This window comes from Aotus nancymaae, unplaced genomic scaffold (genome assembly GCF_030222135.1).
Source record: "Aotus nancymaae isolate 86718 unplaced genomic scaffold, 86718_ANA_hifiasm-v0.15.2.pri h1tg000053l, whole genome shotgun sequence".
Taxonomy (NCBI): domain Eukaryota; kingdom Metazoa; phylum Chordata; class Mammalia; order Primates; family Aotidae; genus Aotus; species Aotus nancymaae.
The window spans coordinates 9467994-9489692 of NW_026988467.1; the positions used below are offsets into that span (position 1 = coordinate 9467994).

Here is a 21699-nt window from a genome sequence, read left to right on the forward strand (position 1 = left end):
TTGTACTTTTTGATAGAGATGGTATTTCACCATGTTGGCCAGACTGGTCTTGAACTCCTGACCTCAAGTGATCCTCCTGCCTCTGCCTTCTAAAATGTTGGGATTTCAGGTGTGAGCCACAGCACCTGGCCAGCATTCTCTTCAGTGGGACTTTGTAGGTTAAAATTCTTAGTTGAATACAAGTGATCAGCTACATCAGGTCCTACATAGTAGGAGTTTTAAAAAAATAATATTTTAACTTACTATTTTTTTAAACTGTAGAGACAAGGTTTCACCATGTTGGCCAGGCTGGTTTCAAACTCCTGGACTCAAGCCGTCCATTCACCTTGGCCTCCCAAAGTGTTGGGATTACAGGCGTGAGCCACTGTGCCCAGCCTAAATAGTAGAGATTTGTAAAGTGTGAAGTAAAACATTTTTCCTTTTCTAAGTATTGAAGATTACAAAGCTCACATGTTGATGCTGTAGTAAAAACAAGAATGTCTTTTGGGGCAGGAATGAACTGAGGCTGAGGTTTCATGCCTTGTACAATTATTTTAGAAAAATTTCTTAGAGGAGATTGGCTTTTTTTTTTTTTCCTACAGTGTATCCCTGTTGTTAATGGTCTTTAAGATTGGTAAAAGCTTGGGTATTTTTGTTGGATGACATTAAGTATCTAAAATAAGTATACGGCTGGGCATGGTGGCTCACACCTATAATCCCAGCACTTTGGGAGGCTGAGGTGGCAGGATTGTCTGAGGTTAGGAGTTTGAGACAAGCCTGAGCAACTTAGTGAGACCTCATCTTTACAAAAAATAGTAAAAATTAACCAGTTGTGGTGGCAAATGCCTGAGGCCCAGCTACTCAGGAGGCTGAGGTGGTTGGATTGTTGATCCTGGAAGGTCAAGGCCTGCAGTGAGCCATGATTGTGCCATTGCACTCTAGCCTGGGTGATAGAGTGAGACCTTGTCTCAGAAAAACAAAAAAATTAATAAATATCTTTGATTCACTGGGAGCTGAACTAGCATGCCAAATATACCTTAGTAATTGTTTTATAATGATAATTATGATAATAAGTTTTGTTTTACAGAGGCAACAGTTCAGAATATTCCTATTTAGTATCCATACAGTGTTAAGAATGACTCATTATAGGTTCACATTCTAGTTGTACATGTTTCAGTCACCCCTTCTTTCTTCTTTCTTCTTCCAGGAACTTCGCTCATGTATCAGAGTAGTTTCAAATTCGTGTCTCCAGTGTCTTTCTACCTCATTAATTTTGGTCTTTCATTAAATCACACTAAAACACAATGTTGCTTGAGTACGTGACATGTTTCTGGCACTTCCTCCTCTTCTTTTATCCATAGTATAATTAATAGACCTAATGATGTTTCACTAATTCTAGTTAGCGGTCTCATCTTAGAAAGCATCAAGCTTCTGTCTGTATTTATAAAGATTTTATCCTTTAAATGCATGATGTTGCTATATTATTTCAGTCCCCTTTGGACTTCCACATTGGGACTTTTTTCTTGTTGTTTTTTTTTTTTGCATTGAGACTTTGTTTTACATATTACATAAAATATTTTTCTGGATATATTGGAATATGAAAATTTGCTTTCAATGTTTATTTTGATTACAAAGTGAAAAGTCTCAGGCATGTGTATACCAGCTTTTGTTCCAGACATATTTAAGTTGTATGACAAAAAAAGATACATAGTAACATGATCTAATCTTGTCATCCATAGAGGGAGACCTCGCCTTACAGGGCAGCATTGGGAGTCTGTCTCTAAGTGACCTCACGTCCCATGGAGAGTTCTACAGAGAACGGTTCACTACAAGTGGAGAAGAAGCACTCATCTTCCAGACTTTTAAGTAAAAATGTTGACTTGATATTTTATCATAATACTTGCAGTTTCAAATTTTTATTGGCCAATGAAGAAAACTTTAAAAAAAAAATTTACCTTTTTAGACTTGAAATTGAAAAGTTATGATTGTGAGGAGTTCTTCCTGACTTACATTACATTTCATTAAAATGGATCTGTGTTGAAGTGGGCTACTTAAAGCTTCATAAACAGATGGGGTATAGGTTAGGTGCAGTGGGTCACGCCTGTAATCGAAGCTCTTTGGGAGGCCAAGGCAGATGTATTGCTTGAAGCCAGGAGTTTGAGACCACCATGGGCAACACAGTGAGACACTGACTCTTATAGAAGCAAAAAATTATCTGGGTGTGGTGGTATGTACCAGTAGTTCTAGCTACTTGAGAGGCTGGGGTGGGAGGATCCCTTGATCCCAGGAGTTGGAGGCTGCAGTGAGCCATGATTGTGCTACTGCACTCCAGCCTGGGTGATGGAGGGAGGCCTTGTCTCAAAACACACACCCTAGATAGGGTATGATTGAATAATTCTTATTATTAAAAGCCCTGGGCTGTCATGCTGGTTTTCCACGAACTTGCTGTGTGTCCTGAGATAAGTCACGTAGTCTTCATTCATCAGTTTTTCTATGTATATATTAAGGGGACTGAAATCATTAGAACATTTCTAAGCTTCCATGTAGCTCTAAAAGTTCTAGAATGATTTCAGCCTCAGAAGGTTGTTGATGATATGAGTGTTCGTTATGCATTTTTGTTTATCCTCTACATATTCTGATTTAATTGGTCTAGGGCCATGCTCAGTCTCTCTCTTTTTTATTTTTATTTTTTTATTTGAGATGAGGTCTCATTCTGTCACCTAGACTGGAGTGCAGTGGTATGTCATCTCAGCTCACTGCAACCTCTGCCTTCCATGCTCAAGTGATTCTCCCACCTCAGCCTTCCGCATAGCTGGGACCACAGGCATGCACCACCACACCCTGCTACTTTTTTGTATTTTTGGTAGAGATGGGGTTTCACCATGTTGCCCAGGCTGGTCTCAAGCTCCTGAACTCAGGTGACCTACCCACCTTGGCGTCCCAAAGTGTTGGGATTACAAGCGTGAGCCACCGTGCCTGGCCATTTTTTTTTTTATTTTTTAACATGCTAATGTTCAGCTAAGGTTGAGAAAAACTGTTCCAAAAAGATGTCTGAGGACTTTTTCATTTTTAGGGGGGTTATATTATACCCTACTGAGAATTGATTTGTTTATAATATGTACCTTGGTGTCATGACTCTAAAATAAATGAGATAATTAATGTAAAACTCTTAATTTTCTGCCTAGTACAAAATAAGTACTCAGCGATGTTGGTTGACTGTGTCCTATATAATAATGTTTTTATGGCATCATGCTCTTTTTGAGACGGAGTTTCGCTCTTGTTGCCCAGGCTGGAGTGCAATGGCGCAATCATGGCTCACCGTAGCCTCTGCCTCCTGGGTTCAAGAGATTCTTCTGCCTCAGCATCCCTAGTAGCTGGTATTACAAGCATGTGCCACCATGTCTAGCTAATTTTGTATTTTTAGTAGAGACGGGGTTTCTCCATCTTGGTCAGGCTGATCTCGAACTCCTGACCTCAGGTGATCCGTCCATCTGAGCCTCCCAAAGTGCTGGGATTGATTACAGGCATGAGCCACTGCGTCCATGGGAAGTCTTCTAATTTGTCTTTGAATATGGATTTCAGAACTCTTTGACTTGTATTCTGCTGAAGTAAAAAGATACCTTTCTGCCTCCAGAAGATAGTTTTTCCCAGAAACATTGATTCTGATGCCTAATTTTCTTTATTTATTAATTCATGGCCTTATTTTTATTGTTTTTCTCACTCATCCTCACCATCTTTGCCAGGAACACAGTGTGCAGGAATACTTACCTTAAAGTCAGGGAAAAGAGGCAGGGAACAAGGTCAGAGCCTCAGGTGGCCTCTGCGTCACCTCAGTGCTAGAGCTGTCCACCTGTTTATACTCCTGGCTACCACACCTGTATCACATCACAGAAGCTTACAAAGGGAGTAATTATTAGAGTTTGCTTTGTAAAGCCTAATTTTTGATTTCTATTTAATAGTTAAAGCTGTTTTTAGGGAAGCCTCTAAATCAACCTGAGTTTTTGTGAAATACTAATTTGTGTCTTGCTGTTATCTGAGTCACATTTTTATCCTGATTCTCAGATATGGGCGGCCTGACCCACTGCTCCGGAGAGAACATGACATTCGCGTGAGCCTCCAGATGGCCTCTGTGCAGTATGTGCATACTCAGCGTTTCCAGGCAGAGGTGGTGGCCTTCATTCAGCATTTCACTCAGCTGCAAGATGTCTTAGGGCGCCAGCGAGCTGCTATTGAGGGGCAGACGGTAGGTAGCCTAGGTTTCTCCAGGCTGCTTTTCCAGTTTGATCAATAGAACTTTTAGGCCTCTAGAGATAAATCTGGAAGATGAAAGGTAATTTATTCTTGCTAATATGTTCTCTGTGTAGATTAGCTACAGAAATCTTTGTGTAATTGGAGAGCTTTATTCCTTATTTATTGTATCTTACTTAAATTACCTTTAAAGTTTAGCTTTTGCTTTCTGTAAAAAGATAAGGGAGATTTACAAAGAACACTTAAGACTTCTGTTCCCTTTTTAGGACTTTAGTGGGGATGTTTCTTTTGGAAAGTGGTAGGTTTTTTTCTAAATGAGGTAGATCAGAAGTTCCAAACCGAGTTCATGGCACCCATGGTGTCCTGGTAGTTTATTCATGGCACATCCTGGGCCAAAAGAAACACCTAATGGTATTTCCATTTACAAAGTAAGTAAGTCTAAACAGCTTAACAAGTACATATGTCCCAGCAAGTTAGTAGGTGTTTGAAAAAATCATAACACGTAAATGGAAAGAATAATATTTTATTTCATTCTTGAATAACCACGATGACTAGTAGGAGGTATGTGCCTCTTGGGCACTGCATAACTTCTCAAACTTGGAATCAGGTTGTACATTACAACCCTCCTTTCCTGTCCACATTTATCTTCTTTTTTAAAATTTAAAAAAAAAAATTTTATTTTTTGTATGAGACCTTTTGCATTGACACATTTATCTTCTTACGGTGCTTTTTATCACAGCAACTGCTGAAGACTCAGCTTCACAAAGCTAAGACCTTACTGAGAAGAGTATGGCATGCTCTATTAGTGAATGTGAACTACCACAGCGACTAGTTAGTGCAGTGTCGGCAGATGTTGTTTTTCCTTCAAAAATTTAAAATGTCCTGGCAGTGCCAACCCTTCACCACCCTGTGGTGTCTCAGTGCAGTTTGGGAACCACAGAAAATAACAATGTACTTTCATAAAAACATGTTATTTTTCCTTTTTAAAAAAAACTTTTATGGCTGGGGGTGGTGGCTCATACCTGTATTTCCAGCACTTTGAGGGTCGAGGTGGGCAGATCACTTGAGCTCAGGAGTTTGAGACCAGCCTGGGCAACATGGTGGAACTCTGTCTCTCCAAAAAATACAGAAATTAGCCAGGTATGGTGGCATGTGCCTGTAGTATCAGCTACTTGAGAGGCTGGGGTGGAAGGATGGCTAGAGCCTTGGAGGTTGAGGTTGCAGTGAACTGAGATCGTGCCACTGCACTTCAACCTTGGTGACAGAGCCATATCCTTCCTCAAAACAACAACAACAACAACAACAGCAACAACAAAAAGCCCAACTTTATTGGGTAAAAAAAAAAGATAATTTAATAAATACTATTTTTATAGTAGCAATATTTTTTTAAATTACATTTTAATATAAATAGAAAGTGTTTGACTATGTTAGATATTAATTTGGTACAGTAGCAAAGTGAAAAAGGGCATTTGGAGAGAAAGCTCCTCGATTACTTTTCTCCAGCCATCTAGTTTCTCTCCCTGGGAGCAACGAGTGCTGACAGTGTCCTGTGTATCTTCCAGGGAAAGTATTTTTAAAAATTATAAAAGTAGCATAATCAAATTATAGAAAATCTGGAAAAAAGAATCATACCAGTATCTCTGCACCATAGCATGTTTTAATTTGTTTCTGTTGTTTTCTTTCTGTACATTTTTCTGTGAATTTACTCATGGAATATATAACCGATTTTTCTTTCTATAGTTTTAACTAAAAAAAATATATATAGTGGTTTATACCTGTAAAAGATTATCTGTAGCATGTATATATATTATGAAGTATAATAAGATAAACATCTATGAACCCACCTCTAAACTGAAAATTAAAACGTCAGGAAGACAGCTACCTGCATATGCTGTGTTCCTTCCCTATCTCGTTCCCCTGTCAGCTCCTCACATAACCACTCTGGTGATTTTTGGGTCTATAAGTCCCTTTAAAATTAAAAAGAAAAAATTCCCAAACAGTATCTTTTGCTTTGCTTGTGATCTTTATAAAAATGGTATTAAACTGTATTTAATGTGCCATGACTTGCTTTTTATCCCCGCTTAGTGTGTTGGTAAGATTCATTCATATTGTTAACATACGATAGCATTTATTTTCACCGTTGCATTTCATTCTGTGTATAATGTGATTTATCCATTTTCCTTTTGAACATTTGGGTTGTTTACAGGGTTTTGCTCTTGTGTACTGTGACTCCTAATGCACATGTTTGAGACTTTCTCTGATCTCTGAGATACCTAGCAGTGGAATTACTGAGCCATAGGGTATGCACAGAGTTATCTTCACTAGCTAAAGCCAGATTATTTTCCAAAACAGCTGTCTCAATTATAGTCTCCCATCAGCAATGTATAAGAATTTCTTTTAATTCATATCCTTCCCAATACTCTTATTGTTGGACTTTTTATTTGATATAAAATGATATACATTTATGGTTTGCATATGCTTTTATAGAATAATTTAGATTGAGAAATAGCATACAATGTATAAACTATGTAAAACACAGTAATTTTATACATGCACTTTTAGAATCCAGCTATTTTTCCTAGCCTTTTTAAGAATCTTTTTCCATCTTGCTTTGCATTTTTCATAGGTAGCCTATGTAGTAACTATATAATCTATTAGCTTAACCATTTTCCTATTTTTAACATTTAAATTGCTTTCAGCTTTTCATTCTTATGACTAATGCTTCCATGAATATCTTTATAGAAGTGAAGGCTTTTTTTCATTTTTTGAATTATATTTATAGGACTGATTCCTATAAATGGTACTGTTTTATCAAAGTTATGAATATTTTTGTGACTCTCAATACAACTCTGCTAAATGTCTTCTGTTGGAATTGTTATATGCATTTAAAACAATTATTTTTACATGTGTGGTTTAAACAGTAGTAAGCCTTATGTTGGTGAGTCATATGGGTTAGGAAATGAGATGCGTGTACATTACTGAGTAATTGGGTTTAACTTCCTGGGTTAAGCAGAGTTGAACAGTAAGTCTCTTAAGTTTTGCATTTTCAAATTATATAAGATAAGTAGGAGGTTAAAGGAATGTCTTTCTATTTTGAACATTGTTAAATATGTAGGCTTTGAAGAAAAGCTGATCTTCTCAAGAATGTTTAATTCTAGGTGTTTGAATTAGGTTTATATAGAGCTAAGATCTACTTTTATTTGCCTATAAGGTGAAGAGGCCATTTTGTTTGAAATTTAAATTCCTTTCACCTTGCATTGGTGACACGTGTTTTTGACATGTAGCTGGATTTTTATTCCTATGTTTTCTGAGGTCTGTAAATAATGATTCAGTGGGACTTTGAATTTCTTTTTATTCTTGATGTTTCAAATTATAAGAGTATCAGTTGTACCTGATGTGTTTGGCCAAATATAAATTATTTCCCTTATGTTTTACCCCAGAAGTATGATGCAATTTTCCCATGCCTTCCACTTTACATGTAATCTCTTATATTGGTTACACTTCTTCATTCACTTAGCAACTGATATTGTAAAGTAATACTGCATCTTAGAAATCTTGGGACAAATATTTTGAGTCTAGGTTTTGCCACTATAAGCTATGTGACCAGCAGGGAGTATTTTTCATACTCTTCTTCCCTTGATTCAGTTATAGTAGGAATATGGAGATAGCAGAAATAAGTAGCCTGTACATTTGGCAGTTGTTATTTATATTAATGATGCTTTGGAGTTTTCAAAGTGCTTCCCTATATGTTATCTCATTTGATCCTTACAACAACCCTGTTTGTTCATTTCTTCAGTAATTTCAGAGTGAATGTGTCATGCAACTTGCCAGGTGCTAGAAACATAGTGGAAAACAAGAAAGATAAGGCCATTGCCTTCATGGAGTTTATATTTAAGTGGGATGATATAATCAAGGAAAAAAAGATAATTAGTTATGATAATACCTAATGAAGGGTTGGTCAGCAGATGTGTTACTTTCATTTTATAGGTGAGGAAACATTGTCAGCTCTTATTGTCTGGCTCATGATTCAGTATTTTTTTCCATTAACATATAACTGAATGCCTGTTAAAGATATAAGTGCTCGTCAGGATGCCTGTATACGTAAAAATACATGGCTGTGTGTATAGGTAATAAAGACTGAAAGGATATGGTGTTGATGTGATACTAATAAGAGCTGTTACATTTTCACTCAGTTTTTGGGTGTATTGTCTCATTTAATCCTTATACCTCTTTGAGATAGGGCTTAGGGCTTATTCCTATTTTATAGATAAGGAAACTGAGGCACAGAGACTTTAATGACTTAACCAAGATAACCAAGCTAATAAGTGGCCAGGGGTTTATTAGTTTTATCTTTTAAAATAACCAACTTATTCAGGCCTGTATTGCCCAGGCCTACTCTCAGCAAATATACCACCTGTTCTTATAAAGAATGTATGTTCTGGACTGGGCACTGTGGCTCACCCCTGTAATCCCAGCACTTTGGGGGACTGAGATGGATCGATCACATGAGGCCAGGAGTTTGAGACCAGCCTGGCCAACATGGCGAAACCCCATCTCTACGAAAAATACAAAAACTAGCTGGGTGTTGTGGTGTGTGCCTGTAATCCCAGCTACGTGGAGGCTGAGGCATGAGAATCTCACTTTAGCCCAGGAGGCGGAGATTGCAGTGAGCTGAAATTACACCGCTCTACTCCAGCCTGGACAATACAGCAAGACTGTGTCTCAAAAAAAAAAAAAAAAAAGTTCTGGGGTGCAGTTCCCATCGAGAGCAATGCAGAGGATGAGTGATCGCCACATTTCCAACTGAGGTACCAGGTGCATCTCAACCAGGGACTGGCTGGATGGTGGGTATAGCCTAAGGAGGGCAAGCCAAGGCAGGGTGGGGCACTGCCTCACCCGGGAAGTGCAGCGGACCGGAGGACCCCCCCCCTCCTACCGAAAGGAGGCCATCGGTGGCTATTCTGGCCACTCCAGCAATCTGGTTCCGATACTGTGCTTCTCCCGCGGTCTTTACGGCCTACAGACCAGGAGATTTCCTGCTGGCCGACAGATGCTGCGGGTTTCCAGCACAAAAACCTGCACAAATCTGGGCAGCTGTTTTAACTGGTGCCTGGAATGCCTGTGAGACAGAGCCACACATTCCCCTGAAAAAGAAGGGGCTGAAGGCAGGGAGCCAGGGGATCTGGCTCGGTGGGTCCCACCCCCACAAAGACCAGCAATCTGAAATGCACTGGCTTGAGAGTTTCATAGCCAGTGCTTGACCTGGGATGGTTGAGCTCCATGGGGGGAAGGGCATCTGCCATTACTGAGGCAGTCTGCCATTACCAAGGCTTACCAAGGCAATCTGCTATTATTACTGAGGAGTCTGCCATTACTGAGGCAGTCTGCCATTACTGAAGCAGTTCTAACCTTACCTGTATAAACAACACTACAAGGACGTTTACACAGCAGCTGGACAGAGCCTGCAGCAGCTCAGCAATGCTTCTGTAGGCAGACTGTGACTAGACTTCCTCCTTGCTGGGCAAGGCATCTCTGAAAAAAGGCAGCAGCACATTAGGGACTTATAAATAAAGCCCCACCTTCCCAGGACAGAGCACCTGGGAAAAGAGGCAGTTGTGAGTTCCACTGCAGCAGACTTAAACGTCCCTGCCCAGCAGCTCTGAACAGAACAGCGGAGCTCCCAGCATAGCAATTGAGCTCTGATAAGGGACAGACTGCCTCCTTAATCAGCTCCCTGACCCCCATATATCCAAAGATGCACCTCATAAAGGAGAACTCTGGCTGACATCTGGTGGGTACCCTTCTGGGACGAAGATACCAGAAGAAGGAGCAGGCAGCAACCCTTACTGTTCTGCAGCCCCTGCAGGTGATTCTCAAGCAAGCAGGGTCTGGAGTGGACCTCCAGCAGTCCTGCAGCAGAGGGGCCTGTTAGAAGGAAAACTAAAAAACAGAAAGGAATAACTTCAACATCAACAGAAAGTATGTCCACTCAGACCCCATCCAAAAGTTGCCCACTTCAAAGACCAAAGGTAGATAAATCCACGAAGATGGGAAGAAACCAGCAAAAAAAGGATGAAATCAGCAAAAACCAGAATGCTTCTCCTCTAAGGGATCACAACTCCTGACCAGCAAGGGAACAAAACTGGATGGAGTGTGAGTTTGATGAATTGACAGAAGCAGGCTTGAGAAGGTGGAAAATAACAAACTTCTCTGAGCTAAAAGAACATGTTCTAACCCAATGCAAAAAAACTAAGAACTTTGAAAAAAGGTTAGAAATGCTAACTAGAATAGCAGCTTAGAGAAGAACATAAACGACTTGATAGAGCTGAAAAACACAGCACGAGAACTGTGTGAAGCATACACAAGATTAAATAACAGAATTGATCAAGCAGAAAAGGATGTCAGAGATCGAAGACCAACTCAATGAAATAGAATGAGAAGGCAAGATTAGAGAAAAAAGAGTGAAAAGAAATAAACAAAGCCTCCAAGAAATATGGGATTATGTGAAAAGACCTAATCTATGTTTGATCAGTGTACCTGAATGTGATGGGGAGAATAAGTCCAAGCTGGAAAACACTCTTCAGGTTATTATTCAGGAGAACTTCCTCCAACCTAGCAAGGCAGGCCAACATTCAAATCCAAGAAATACAGAGAACACCACAAAGATATTCCTCAAGAAGAACAATCCCAAGGCACATAATTGTCAGATTCACCAGGGTTGAAATGAAGGAAAAAATGCTAAGGGCAGCCAGAGAGAAAGGTCAGGTTACCCACAAAGGGAAGCCCATCAGACTCACAGTGGATCTCTCAGCAGAAACTCTACAAGCCAGAAGAGAGTAGGGGCCAATATTTAACATCTTTAAAGAATTTTCAACCCTGAAATTTCATATCCATCCAAACTAAGCTTCATAATTGAAGGAGAAATAGAATCCTTTACGGACAAACAGTTGCTGAGAGATTTCACCACCAGGTCTGCCTTGCAAGAGCTCCTGAAGGAAGCACTAAACATGAAAAGGAATAACCAGTACCAGCCACTGCAAAAATGTACCAAATGGTAAAGACCATTAACACAATGAAGACACTGCATCAACTAATGGGCAAAACAACCAGCTAGTATCAAAATGGCAGGATCATACTCACACATAACAGTATTAACCTTAAATGTAAATGGGCTAAATGCCCCAATCAAAAGACACAGACTGGCAAATTCAGGAGACCCATCTCATGTGCAAAGACACACATAGACTCAAAATAAAGAGATGGAGGAAATTTTACCAAGCAAATGAAGAGCAAAAAAAACCAGGGACTGTAATCCTAATCTCTGATAAAATGAACTTTAAACCAGCAAAGATCAAAAGAGACACAGAAGGGCATCGCATAATGGTAAAAGGATCAATGCAACAAGAAGAGCTAACTATCCTAAATATATATGCACTCAATACAGGAGCATCCAGATACATAAAGCAAGTTCTTAACGACCTACAAAGAAACTTAGACTCCCACACAATAATAGTGGGATACTTTAACACTTTGTTGTCAATATTATATCAATGAGACAGGAAATTAACAAGGATATCCAGGACTTGAACTCAGATCTGGACCAAGTGGACCTAATAGACGTCTACAGAACTCTGTACCCCAAATCCACAGAGTATACATTCTTCTCAGCACCACATCACACCTACTCTAAAACTGACTACATAATTGGAAGTAAATCACTCCTCAGCAAATAGAAAAGAACAGAAATCATAACAGCCAGTCTCTCAGAACACAGTACAGTCAAATTAGAACTCAGGATTAAAAAACTCACTCAAAACTGCACACCTACATGGAACTGCATACCTACATGGAAACTGAACAATCTGTTCCTGAATGACTACTGAATAAATAATGAAATGAAGGCAGAAATAAAGATGTCCTTCAAAACCAGTGAAAATGAAGACACAACATACCAGAATCTCTGGGACACATTTAAAGCAGTGTCTAGAGGGAAATTTATAGTACTAAATGCCCATATGAGAAGTGAGGAAAGATCTAAAATTGACACCCTGTTGTCAAAATTAAAAGAGCTAGAAGAGCAAGATCAAACAAATTCAAAAGCTAGCAGAAAACAAGAAATAATTAAAATCAGAGCAGAACTGAAGGAGATAGAGACACAAAAAACCCTTCAAAAAAATCAGTAAATCTAGGAGCTGGTTTTTTGAAAAGCTCAACAAAATAGATAGACTTCTAGCCAGACTAATAGAAAAGAAGAATTGAATAAATGCAATAAAAATGATAAAGAGGGTATCACCACTGATCCCACAGAAATACAGACTACTATCAGAGATTACTACAAACAACTCTATGCACTTAAACCAGTATATCTAGAAGAAATGGATAAATTCCTGAACACTTACACCCTCCCAAGACTAAACCAGGAAGAAGTTGAATACCTGAATAGACCAATAACAAGGTCTGAAGTAGAGGCATCAATTAATAGCCTACCAACCAAAAAAAAGTCCAGGTCCAGACAGGTTCACAGCCGAATTCTACCAGATGCACAAAGAGGAACTGGTACCGTTCCTTCTGAAATTATTCCAAACAATACAAAAAGAGGGAATCCTCCCAGCTCATTTTATGAGCCCAACATCATCCTGATACCAAAACCTGGCAGAGATACAACTGAAAAAGAAAATTTAAGGCCAGTAGCCATGAACATTGATGCAAAAAATCTTCAATAAAATACTGGCAAACCGAATGCAACAGTACATCAAAAAACTTATCCATCGTGATATAGTAGGCTTCATTCTGGGAATGCAAGGCTGGTTCAACATACGCAAATCTATAAGTGTAATCCATCACGTAAACAGAACCAAAGACAAAAGCCATATGATTATTTCAATAGATGCAGAGAAGGCCTTCCACAAAATCCAACAGCCCTTTATGCTAAAAATTCTTAGTAAACTAGGTATCAATGGGACGTATCTCAAAATAATAAATGCTATTTATGACAAACCCGCAGCCAATATCATACTGAATGGGCAAAAACTGGAAGCATTCCCTTTGAAAACTGGCACCAGACGAGGGTACCCTCTCTCGCCATTCCTATTCAACGTAGTATTGGAAGTTCAAGCCAGACTAATCACGCAAGAAAAAGAAATAAAGCGTATTCAGTTAGGAAAAGAGAAAGTCAAATTGTCTCTATTTGCAGATGACATGATTGTATATTTAGAAGACCCTATCATCTTAGCCCAAAATCTCCTTAAGGTGATAAGCAACTTCAGCAAAGTCTCAGGATACAAAATCAGTGTGCAAAAATCACAGGCATTCCTGTATACCAGTAACAGACAAACAGAGAGCCAAATCATGAGCGAACTCCCATTCACAATTGCTACAAAGAGAACAAAATACCTAGGAATACAGCTAACAAAGGACGTGAAGGACCTCTACAAGAAGAACTACAAACCACTGCTCAAGGAAATAAGAGAGGACACAAACAGATGGAAAAACATTCCATGCTCATGGTTAAGAAGAATCAATATCATGAAAATGGCCATACTGCCCAAAGTAATTTGTAGATTCAATGCTATTCCCATCAAACTACCATTGACCTTCTTCACAGAACTGGAAAAAAACTACTGTAAACTTCGTATGGAACCAAAAAAGAGCCCACATAGCCAAGGCAATCCTAAGCAAAAAGAACAAAGCTGGAGGCATCACACTACCTGACTTCAAACTATACTATAAGGCTACAGTAATCAAAACAGCATGATACTGGTACCAAAACACAGTTACAGACCAACGGAACAGAGCAGAGCCTCGGAAGTAACACCGCACATCTACAGCCATCTGATCTTTGACAAACCAGACAAAAACAAGCAATGGGGAAAGGATTCCCAGTTTAATAAATGATTTTGGGAAAACTGGCTAGCCATGTGCAGAAAGCTGAAACTGGATCCCTTCCTTACACCTTATGCAAAAATTAATTCCAGATAGATTAAATATTTAAACATAAGACATAACACCATAAAAACCCTAGAAGAGGCTGGGCGCGGTGGCTCACGCCTGTAATCGTAGCACTTTGTGAGGCTGAGGTGGGTGGATCACCTGAGGTCAGGAGTTCAAGACCAGCCTGGCCATCATGGTGAAATCCCATCTTAAAAAAAAAAAACAAAAAAAAAAACCCTAGAAGAAAACCTAGGCGATACCATTCAGGACATAGGCATAGGCAAGGACTTCATTACTAAAACATCAAAAGCAATGGCAACAAAAGCCAAAATAGACAAATGGTATTTAATTAAACTTAAGAGCATCTGCACAGCAAAAGAAACAATCGTTAGAGTGAACTGGCAACCAACAGAATGGGATGAAATGTTTGCAATCTACCCATCTGACAAAGGGCTAATATCCAGAATCTACAAAGAACTAAAACAAAAAACCAACCCCATCAAAAAGTGGGCAAAAGATATGAATAGACACTTTTCAAAAGAAGACATTTATGTGTCCAACCAACGTATGAAAAAATGCTTATTATCACTGGTCATTAGAGAAATGCAAATCAAAATCACATTGAGATACTATCTCATGCTAGTTAGAATGGCGATCATTAAAAAATCTGAACAGCAGATGCTGGAGAGGATGTGGAAAAATAGGAACGCTTTTACACTGTTGTTGGGAGTGTAAATTAGTTCAACCATTGTGGAAGACAGTGTGACGATTCCTCAAGGATCTAGAAATAGAAATACCATTTGACCCAGCAATCCCATTACTGGGTATATATATCCGAAGGATTATAAATTGATCTATTATAAAGACACATGCACACACATATGTTCATTGAGGCACTGTTTACAATAGCAAAGACTTGGAACCAACCCAAATACCCATCAAAGATAGACTGGATAAAGAAAATGTGGCATATATACACCATGGAATACTGTGCAGCCATAAAAAAGGATGAGTTCATGTCCTTTGCAGGGACATGGATGAATCTGGATAACCATCATTCTCAGCAAACTGACACAAGAACAGAAAACCAAACACTGCATGTTCTCACTCATAAGTGAGTGTTGACCAATGACAACACATGGACACAGGGAGGGGTACATCACACACTGGGGTCTATTGGGTGTTGGGGGACTAGGGCAGAGATAGCAGTGGGTGGGGAGATTGGGGAGGGATAACATTAGGAGAAATACCTAATGTAGGTGATGGGGGGATGGAGACAACAAACCACCATGGCATGTGTATACCTATGTAACAATCCTGCAAGATCTACACATGTACCCCAGAACTTAAAATAAGAAAAAAAACATGTTCTGTGGTTTATGGATGCAGTGTTCTATAAATGTTTAATTGATTTTTCTGTATTGTCTGTTTCCTATGTCATTGACTTAATGCTTTTTATGTTCTTCCTTCTACTTTAGATTTAATTTACTTTTCTTTTTCCAGCTTCTTAAGGTGGAAGCTTTCAATTACTGATTTTTAAGTCTTTATTGCTTTCTAAAGTAATGGTGTACATCTCTCTGTAAGCATTGTTTTAAATGTATCTCACAAATTTTAATGTATTATGTTTTCCTTGTCATTTTAGTGAAAATGTTTTTTCTATATCCCTGTGATTTCTTCTGACCTAGGGGTTATTTAGAAGTGTGTTGTTTAGTTTCCAAATATTTAGGGATTTTCCATTATCTTCTTGGTACTGATTTCTAATTTAACTCCATGGTGGTCATAGAATATGCTCTGTATGATTTTAATTGTTGTATAAACTCATGAAACTTCTGGGAAACTGAGGTTATTTGATGGTAATGTTAGGGAATTAATTATCCTCTGAGTCAATTTTCCTTCCTCTTTCAGGTGAGAGATCAAGCGCAGCGCTGTTCACGGATTCTCCTGGATATAGAGGCTGGTGCTCCCGTTCTCCTGATCCCAGAAAGTTCCAGGTCAAATAATCTGATTGTAGCAAATTTGGGGAAGTTGAAAGTCAAAAATAAGTTTCTCTTTGCTGGTTTTCCTGGCACCTTTTCCCTACAAGATAAGGTAAGCAGTCAGTATCCATTTCCTTTTCAGTTCAACTAGTATTTGATCACTAATTGAAAAATTTGTATGCTGTGTAAGATGATCCATAATTGCTATTACTTTTGTAGGGTATGTGGCTTGAAGAATTTTTTTTTTATATTTTATTGACATTTCAGTTAACCTTATGAATTGAGGTAGTGTAAATTACAACTGTTAGTAACTGCAGGTGGTAACTTGTTTTAGCAAACAAACTAATGGAACCAACCTTCCATTACTTTCCTTATGTAAAAGCATTTCTTCTATAATATCAACTTTTTAGATTCTGTCGCTTTTTTCAGAGGATGTGATTGGCCCATGTTTACTTGAAGCCATCTAAAAATGTCTTGATAATAACATCTTTTATAGTATATTGCTTTACAGTTTTAAACTGTGACACCTTCTTTTTTCAACTTTTATTTTAGACCCAGGGATACATGTGCAGGTTTGTTAGATGGGTATATTGTACCCAGGTAGTGAGCAGAGTACCTAATAGGTAGTTTTCTCACCCATTCCCTTCATCCCCCCAACCCTGCTCTAGTAGTTTATATCAAACAAGTACATGTGTTTCCCTGAGTTTTGTGAGCTACCGTAGCAAATTATAGAACCTCAGGAGGGCATCTATTGTTCCCATATTTATGTCCATGAATACTCAATATTTAGCTCCCACTTCAAAGTGAGAACATGTGGTATTTGCTTTTCTCTTCCTGCATTAATTCGCTTAGGATTATGGCTTCCAGTTCCATTAGTGTTTCTGCAAAGGACATGATTTCATTCTTTTTTATGGCTGTGACTTATTTATAACTTATAACAGTGTTGGAGGTAATTAGGATGAAGACTGTTATTTGTGTTTTATGTTAGGGAAAACTAGGATTCTTTGAGAATAAACAATAAAAAGGGAAACACCTAATAATTCACAGACTCTTAAAGCTGAGAGTACCTTTTAGATGGTCTCATTAGTCCCCCTTCATCCCCTGTTTTTCATTTCAGGAGACCGAGTGACGTTTCTGGAACTAGAGATGAGGCCTTGTCATTCTCGGTGTATGTTGTCATCATTTCTTGTTGGTTTCCACGGCAGCTCTTCAGTCTATTTGCTTATTCCTTGCAAACTCATTTTAGTGTGTCAGAGAAGCACTTACTAAAATTCCCAGCTAGTTATGCCTATTTTTAGTATAGTAGCTAATAATATAGGGAGAGAGATGGCCTTGAGATGTATATAAGATTTGATTGTAAGATCTTAAAACTGCCAAAAATAGCAATACATAGCTGCCATTTGCTGAATGCTCATTATACATCAGCCAGTGCTGTGCTCTTTACATATAAAAGGAAACTACTCCCAATGCTTCTGACACCAAATGTGTTGGGTTTTACCCCATACCTACCATTTTCCAACTCTGCATATACCAATTGGGTGTCCTATAATTTAATTATGACACTAACCACTTGGAGTTATGCTGAGACTGCCCTTCACTTCAGACAACAGTCGCAGGTCCAGGTCTCCTGTACATCTGACGGACTAGCTATAAACTCAGGGTTTCCGTGGTGCCCTCCTGAGGTTCAATAATTTGCTATAGTGGCTCATAGAACTCAGGGGAACACATTTACTGGTTTAGTATAAAGGCTGTAATAAAGGATACAGTCAGCTAAGAGGTACATAGGGTAAGGTCCAGAGGTGTCCCAAACACAGGAGCTTCTGTGCCGTGGAATTGGGGTGCTCCATCCTCCTGGACTGTGGATGTGTTCAACCTGGTAGCTCTCTGGACCCCATTGGTTAGGCTTTTAGTGGAGCTCCCATGGGTGTAATTAATTAAATCATTGGCCATTTGTGATTAGACTCAGTCTCTAGCCCCACTGCTCTCCCTGGAGGTCTGGGCACTGAAACTGAAAGTTCCAACTGTCTAATCACATGGTTGCCTATACTTCTGGCAACTCCCATTCTAAAGCTATTTAGGGGCTTTTAGCCACCAGTTATCTCATTAACATACACAAGGACATTTTATCACTCTGGAGATACCAAGGGTCTTAGGAATCTCTTGCGTCAGGGACTAAGACCAAATACAGTCATGGTCCCTTAGCTACAGGGAGATCCTTGGGAGAATGCATCCTTAGGTGATTTCCTTGCTCTGTGATCATCGCAGAGTGTCCTTACACAAACCTACATGGCTTAGCCTACTACGCACCTAGGCTCTGTTGTATGGCCTGTTGCTCCTGGGCTACAAACCTGTACAGCACAGTACTGTGCTGAATACTGTAGACAGTTGTAACACCATGGTAAGGTATTCGTGTATCTGAACATATCTAAACATAGAAAAGATAAAATAAAAATACTGCATTATAATCTTATGGGACCATCATAGTATATGTGGTCTGTAGTTGACTGGAATGGCATTATGTGGTGCATAACTGCATTTGTTTGAGATAAGTCTTTACTTTGAGGCCACACTAAAATTTTTAGGAGGAAATCAGTTCTAGCCAGAATGTGTGACCAAGTTCACCAGGACCATGTTTGTTTCTCTGTCCTTCCTAAAAAGGTCATGGACTGAATATCTTTATCAGATACATCTATATATGGATTTACCAGCAGACCCTGAAGTTAGCCTTGGCAGAAGAATTGCCAAAATACTTCAAGAAATTTTTGCAAAAGGTTCCTATTTTTTAAGCCAAATAATAGCACAGAGTTTGTAGCATTTTAATGGAAAAAAATTTCCCTGTATTTGTTTTTGAGGATTTGATTTTACGTGGCAGTGCATACAAGGACCGCTTTTTCTTCAAGGTATAATGTGCTTTTTTTGCAACCTGACTATTCAGAAAAACCTTATGGGATTCAGCAGTCAATTCATATTCACATGCTTAAAAAAGAAAATTAAAACTAACCCTTTAAAATACCTCATTACTTGAGAAAGCCTGCTTATTAACTTTTTTTTTAAGTGTTTGAATTACTTTCCTACTATGTAGAGAAGTTCTTCTTAAGGCTCATTAAAAAGAATTTCTTTTTTTAGCCATCAGTAGTACTTTTTTGGTGATCTTGCTTTATATCCTTAAATCTTAGAAAAACTATCTTATTAGGTACCAGTGATTGTTCTGTAGAATTCCATAAGGGCTATTTGGAGTGAGTTGCTTGTTGAAGTATTTATAATCAGATAAACACATCTGTGAAGTTTACCTCCTCATGCATACAGTTAAATATAATTGATTACAATGTATATGAAATGAATAATTACCTTTTTCACCATCCATCATTTTGTATTTACATTTGCCCTTTAATACATTTGCATGTGTGAGGTTTGTCTAATATGCATTCCAGTGGTTAAAGAACAGGAAATAATCCTGAAATCAAAGCTTGCAGAGGGGTTATTTGCCCTTGAGTTCCATGACTCCTGTGTGTTTGGAATTGTTTTACATAAATCTGTGTCTTAATGGGTACAAGATTGAGTTTTTTTACATATGCTTTTATTTCATTCTTCTCAACCATAGCTTATGCTTAAACCACAATTTCTAAGTCAAAGTCTTTCAAAAGCTTTGAATTAATCTCCTCAAGCCATTGATTTTTTTAATCCAACTACAGAGAGGATGTAGAGATGAATCAAATGAAAGGGCAACAAACATTTTACAGAGTTTAAATAAACTAAGTGAGAGGGAAAGGTTTTAATGTTGAATACTTAAATAATGACATTTACCTAGTAATCTGCCTTGCAAAAAAAAAAAATTGCAGAAAGCAAGAACTAGTTTCTTTTACTTGTAATTACTACTCAAGAGAACTGTGAAAGGGAGCAGTATTTTCGTATTCTTTTCCAAAGCTGAGAGGAGTAAACATATAAGGCAGGCCTAGAGGGAGAACCATCCTTCCTCTCCTCCCACATACAGATGAGAATGGCGAGATGGGAGCAGTGATGCCACTGAAGCTGTGCAGATATGTAGCTCTGAGGCCTCCATGAAGAAGCCCTGGGAAGCTTAAAAGTCAATTATTGAAGCGTTCTGGTGAAATAGATTTTCCTCTGTTAGTAATTAACTGAATGAAAGTATTGAGTGTGTAAGGAAAGAGTAGTATTTTCAGCAGAATTACAGAATCTATTTTATTCTCTGTTAGCCCTTCTTAGTTTTCATGCCCGTGAGCAGAAACATCATAGGAATGGCTGACTTCTTTTGTTTTTCATTTTGTTTTCATTTCCACAGTTACTTAGAGAGATGGAAATGTAAACCCATGAGGGGAGACGTCTACAAAGTACAAACACATTATCGTGGCCTCATTTCGTTGGAGCCATGTTGCCATTAGATATCTTTTCTTAGAACAATATGCTTCTCCCCAACAGCAAAGCAACAAGCCATCTTATAGCTGAGAGACTTGCATTTGCTGCATTTGACCTTGATTAAACCACTTGAAGCAACTGGCATCTTCAGATTTGGTCTTGAGCCAAAAGATGCTTATCTTCCTGCAGAAGTTTTCAACAAGTATTGAACTATATGTAACATCTTTGCTGATAATGTTTTGTGGCAGTAAATGTCACGATCCTGGTAGCCTCTTGTATATGGGATCTGGGAGGCTGAGGAAAGTGCAAGTATTACAGAGTCTTTGAAGACCCTAGGGACTGGGATAGGACTTCAGAGATATTAAAGACAGAGTCCTACCATCAGTGCTCCCCCCTTTCCATTTCCTGTATTCTAGTCTTATTTTGTTTCTTTCCAGGAATCTGTGCCTTCAGCTTCCCCAACGGGTACTCCCAAACACAGTCTGAGGAAAACAACAAGCTCAGAGGAGCCCAAGGGAACCCTTTCCCAGGGGCAGTTCACGATGCCTCTTGCTGGAATGAGCCTCGGCAGCCTGAAGAGTGAGTTTGTGCCCAGTACCTCCACCAAGCAGCGAGGGCCACAACCTGCACTGTCTGTTGGCCAAGTGTCTAGTAGTCCAGGTAAAAGAGGAGAAAAGCCGCATCATACTGAAGGTGGGGAAATTCACAGGACTGTTGAGGAACCTGAGCAGGGCGGGCATTGTGTTCAAGCAGATGTTAATGACGAGATAGCATTTCTTTAACGATGATTAGATTTTGATTTTGTTTTAGAAGGTTTAAGAATTTTAAGTATAGAGTTATCATTGGATGACTTCTACAGTAGCGTTAAATTAGCAAGATGCAGTGTAATTAAAGAGATTTTTAGATCGTCTATTAGGACTTTTTTCTTATAGCTGAAAATAGTAGAAAGAGTCCTGCATCCTTGCAAGCCACTACCCAGACACTATCCTGGCAAGCCACTAATTCTAAAAAACATAAAAGAACTCATTAAAAAATATTAGCATAAATCAGGCAACAACAGAAATGCTGTAGCACAGTTTTTAAAAGACATGATCCATCTGGTCATTGGTGTTCTCGCCAACATAAGAATTAGTGGGCAAAAGATATGAACAGGCGCTTTCCAAAGGAAGACATTTATGTGGCCAACTAACAT

At 38.8% G+C, this 21699-nt stretch overlaps 1 protein-coding gene across 7 annotated transcripts in view; it reads left to right on the forward strand.

Annotated features, from left to right (window-relative positions):
* VPS13D (vacuolar protein sorting 13 homolog D) overlaps positions 1-21699 on the forward strand; it is a 286887-nt gene that overhangs the window by 59900 nt on the left and 205288 nt on the right. For all 7 annotated transcript variants that reach the window (XM_021669824.2, XM_021669823.2, XM_021669826.2 and 4 more), the window contains 4 exons: positions 1719-1845; positions 4042-4222; positions 16063-16245; positions 20945-21167. In XM_021669824.2, the coding sequence (XP_021525499.2) occupies positions 1719-1845; positions 4042-4222; positions 16063-16245; positions 20945-21167 (714 nt within the window). The remainder of the gene's footprint in view (positions 1-1718; positions 1846-4041; positions 4223-16062; positions 16246-20944; positions 21168-21699) is intronic.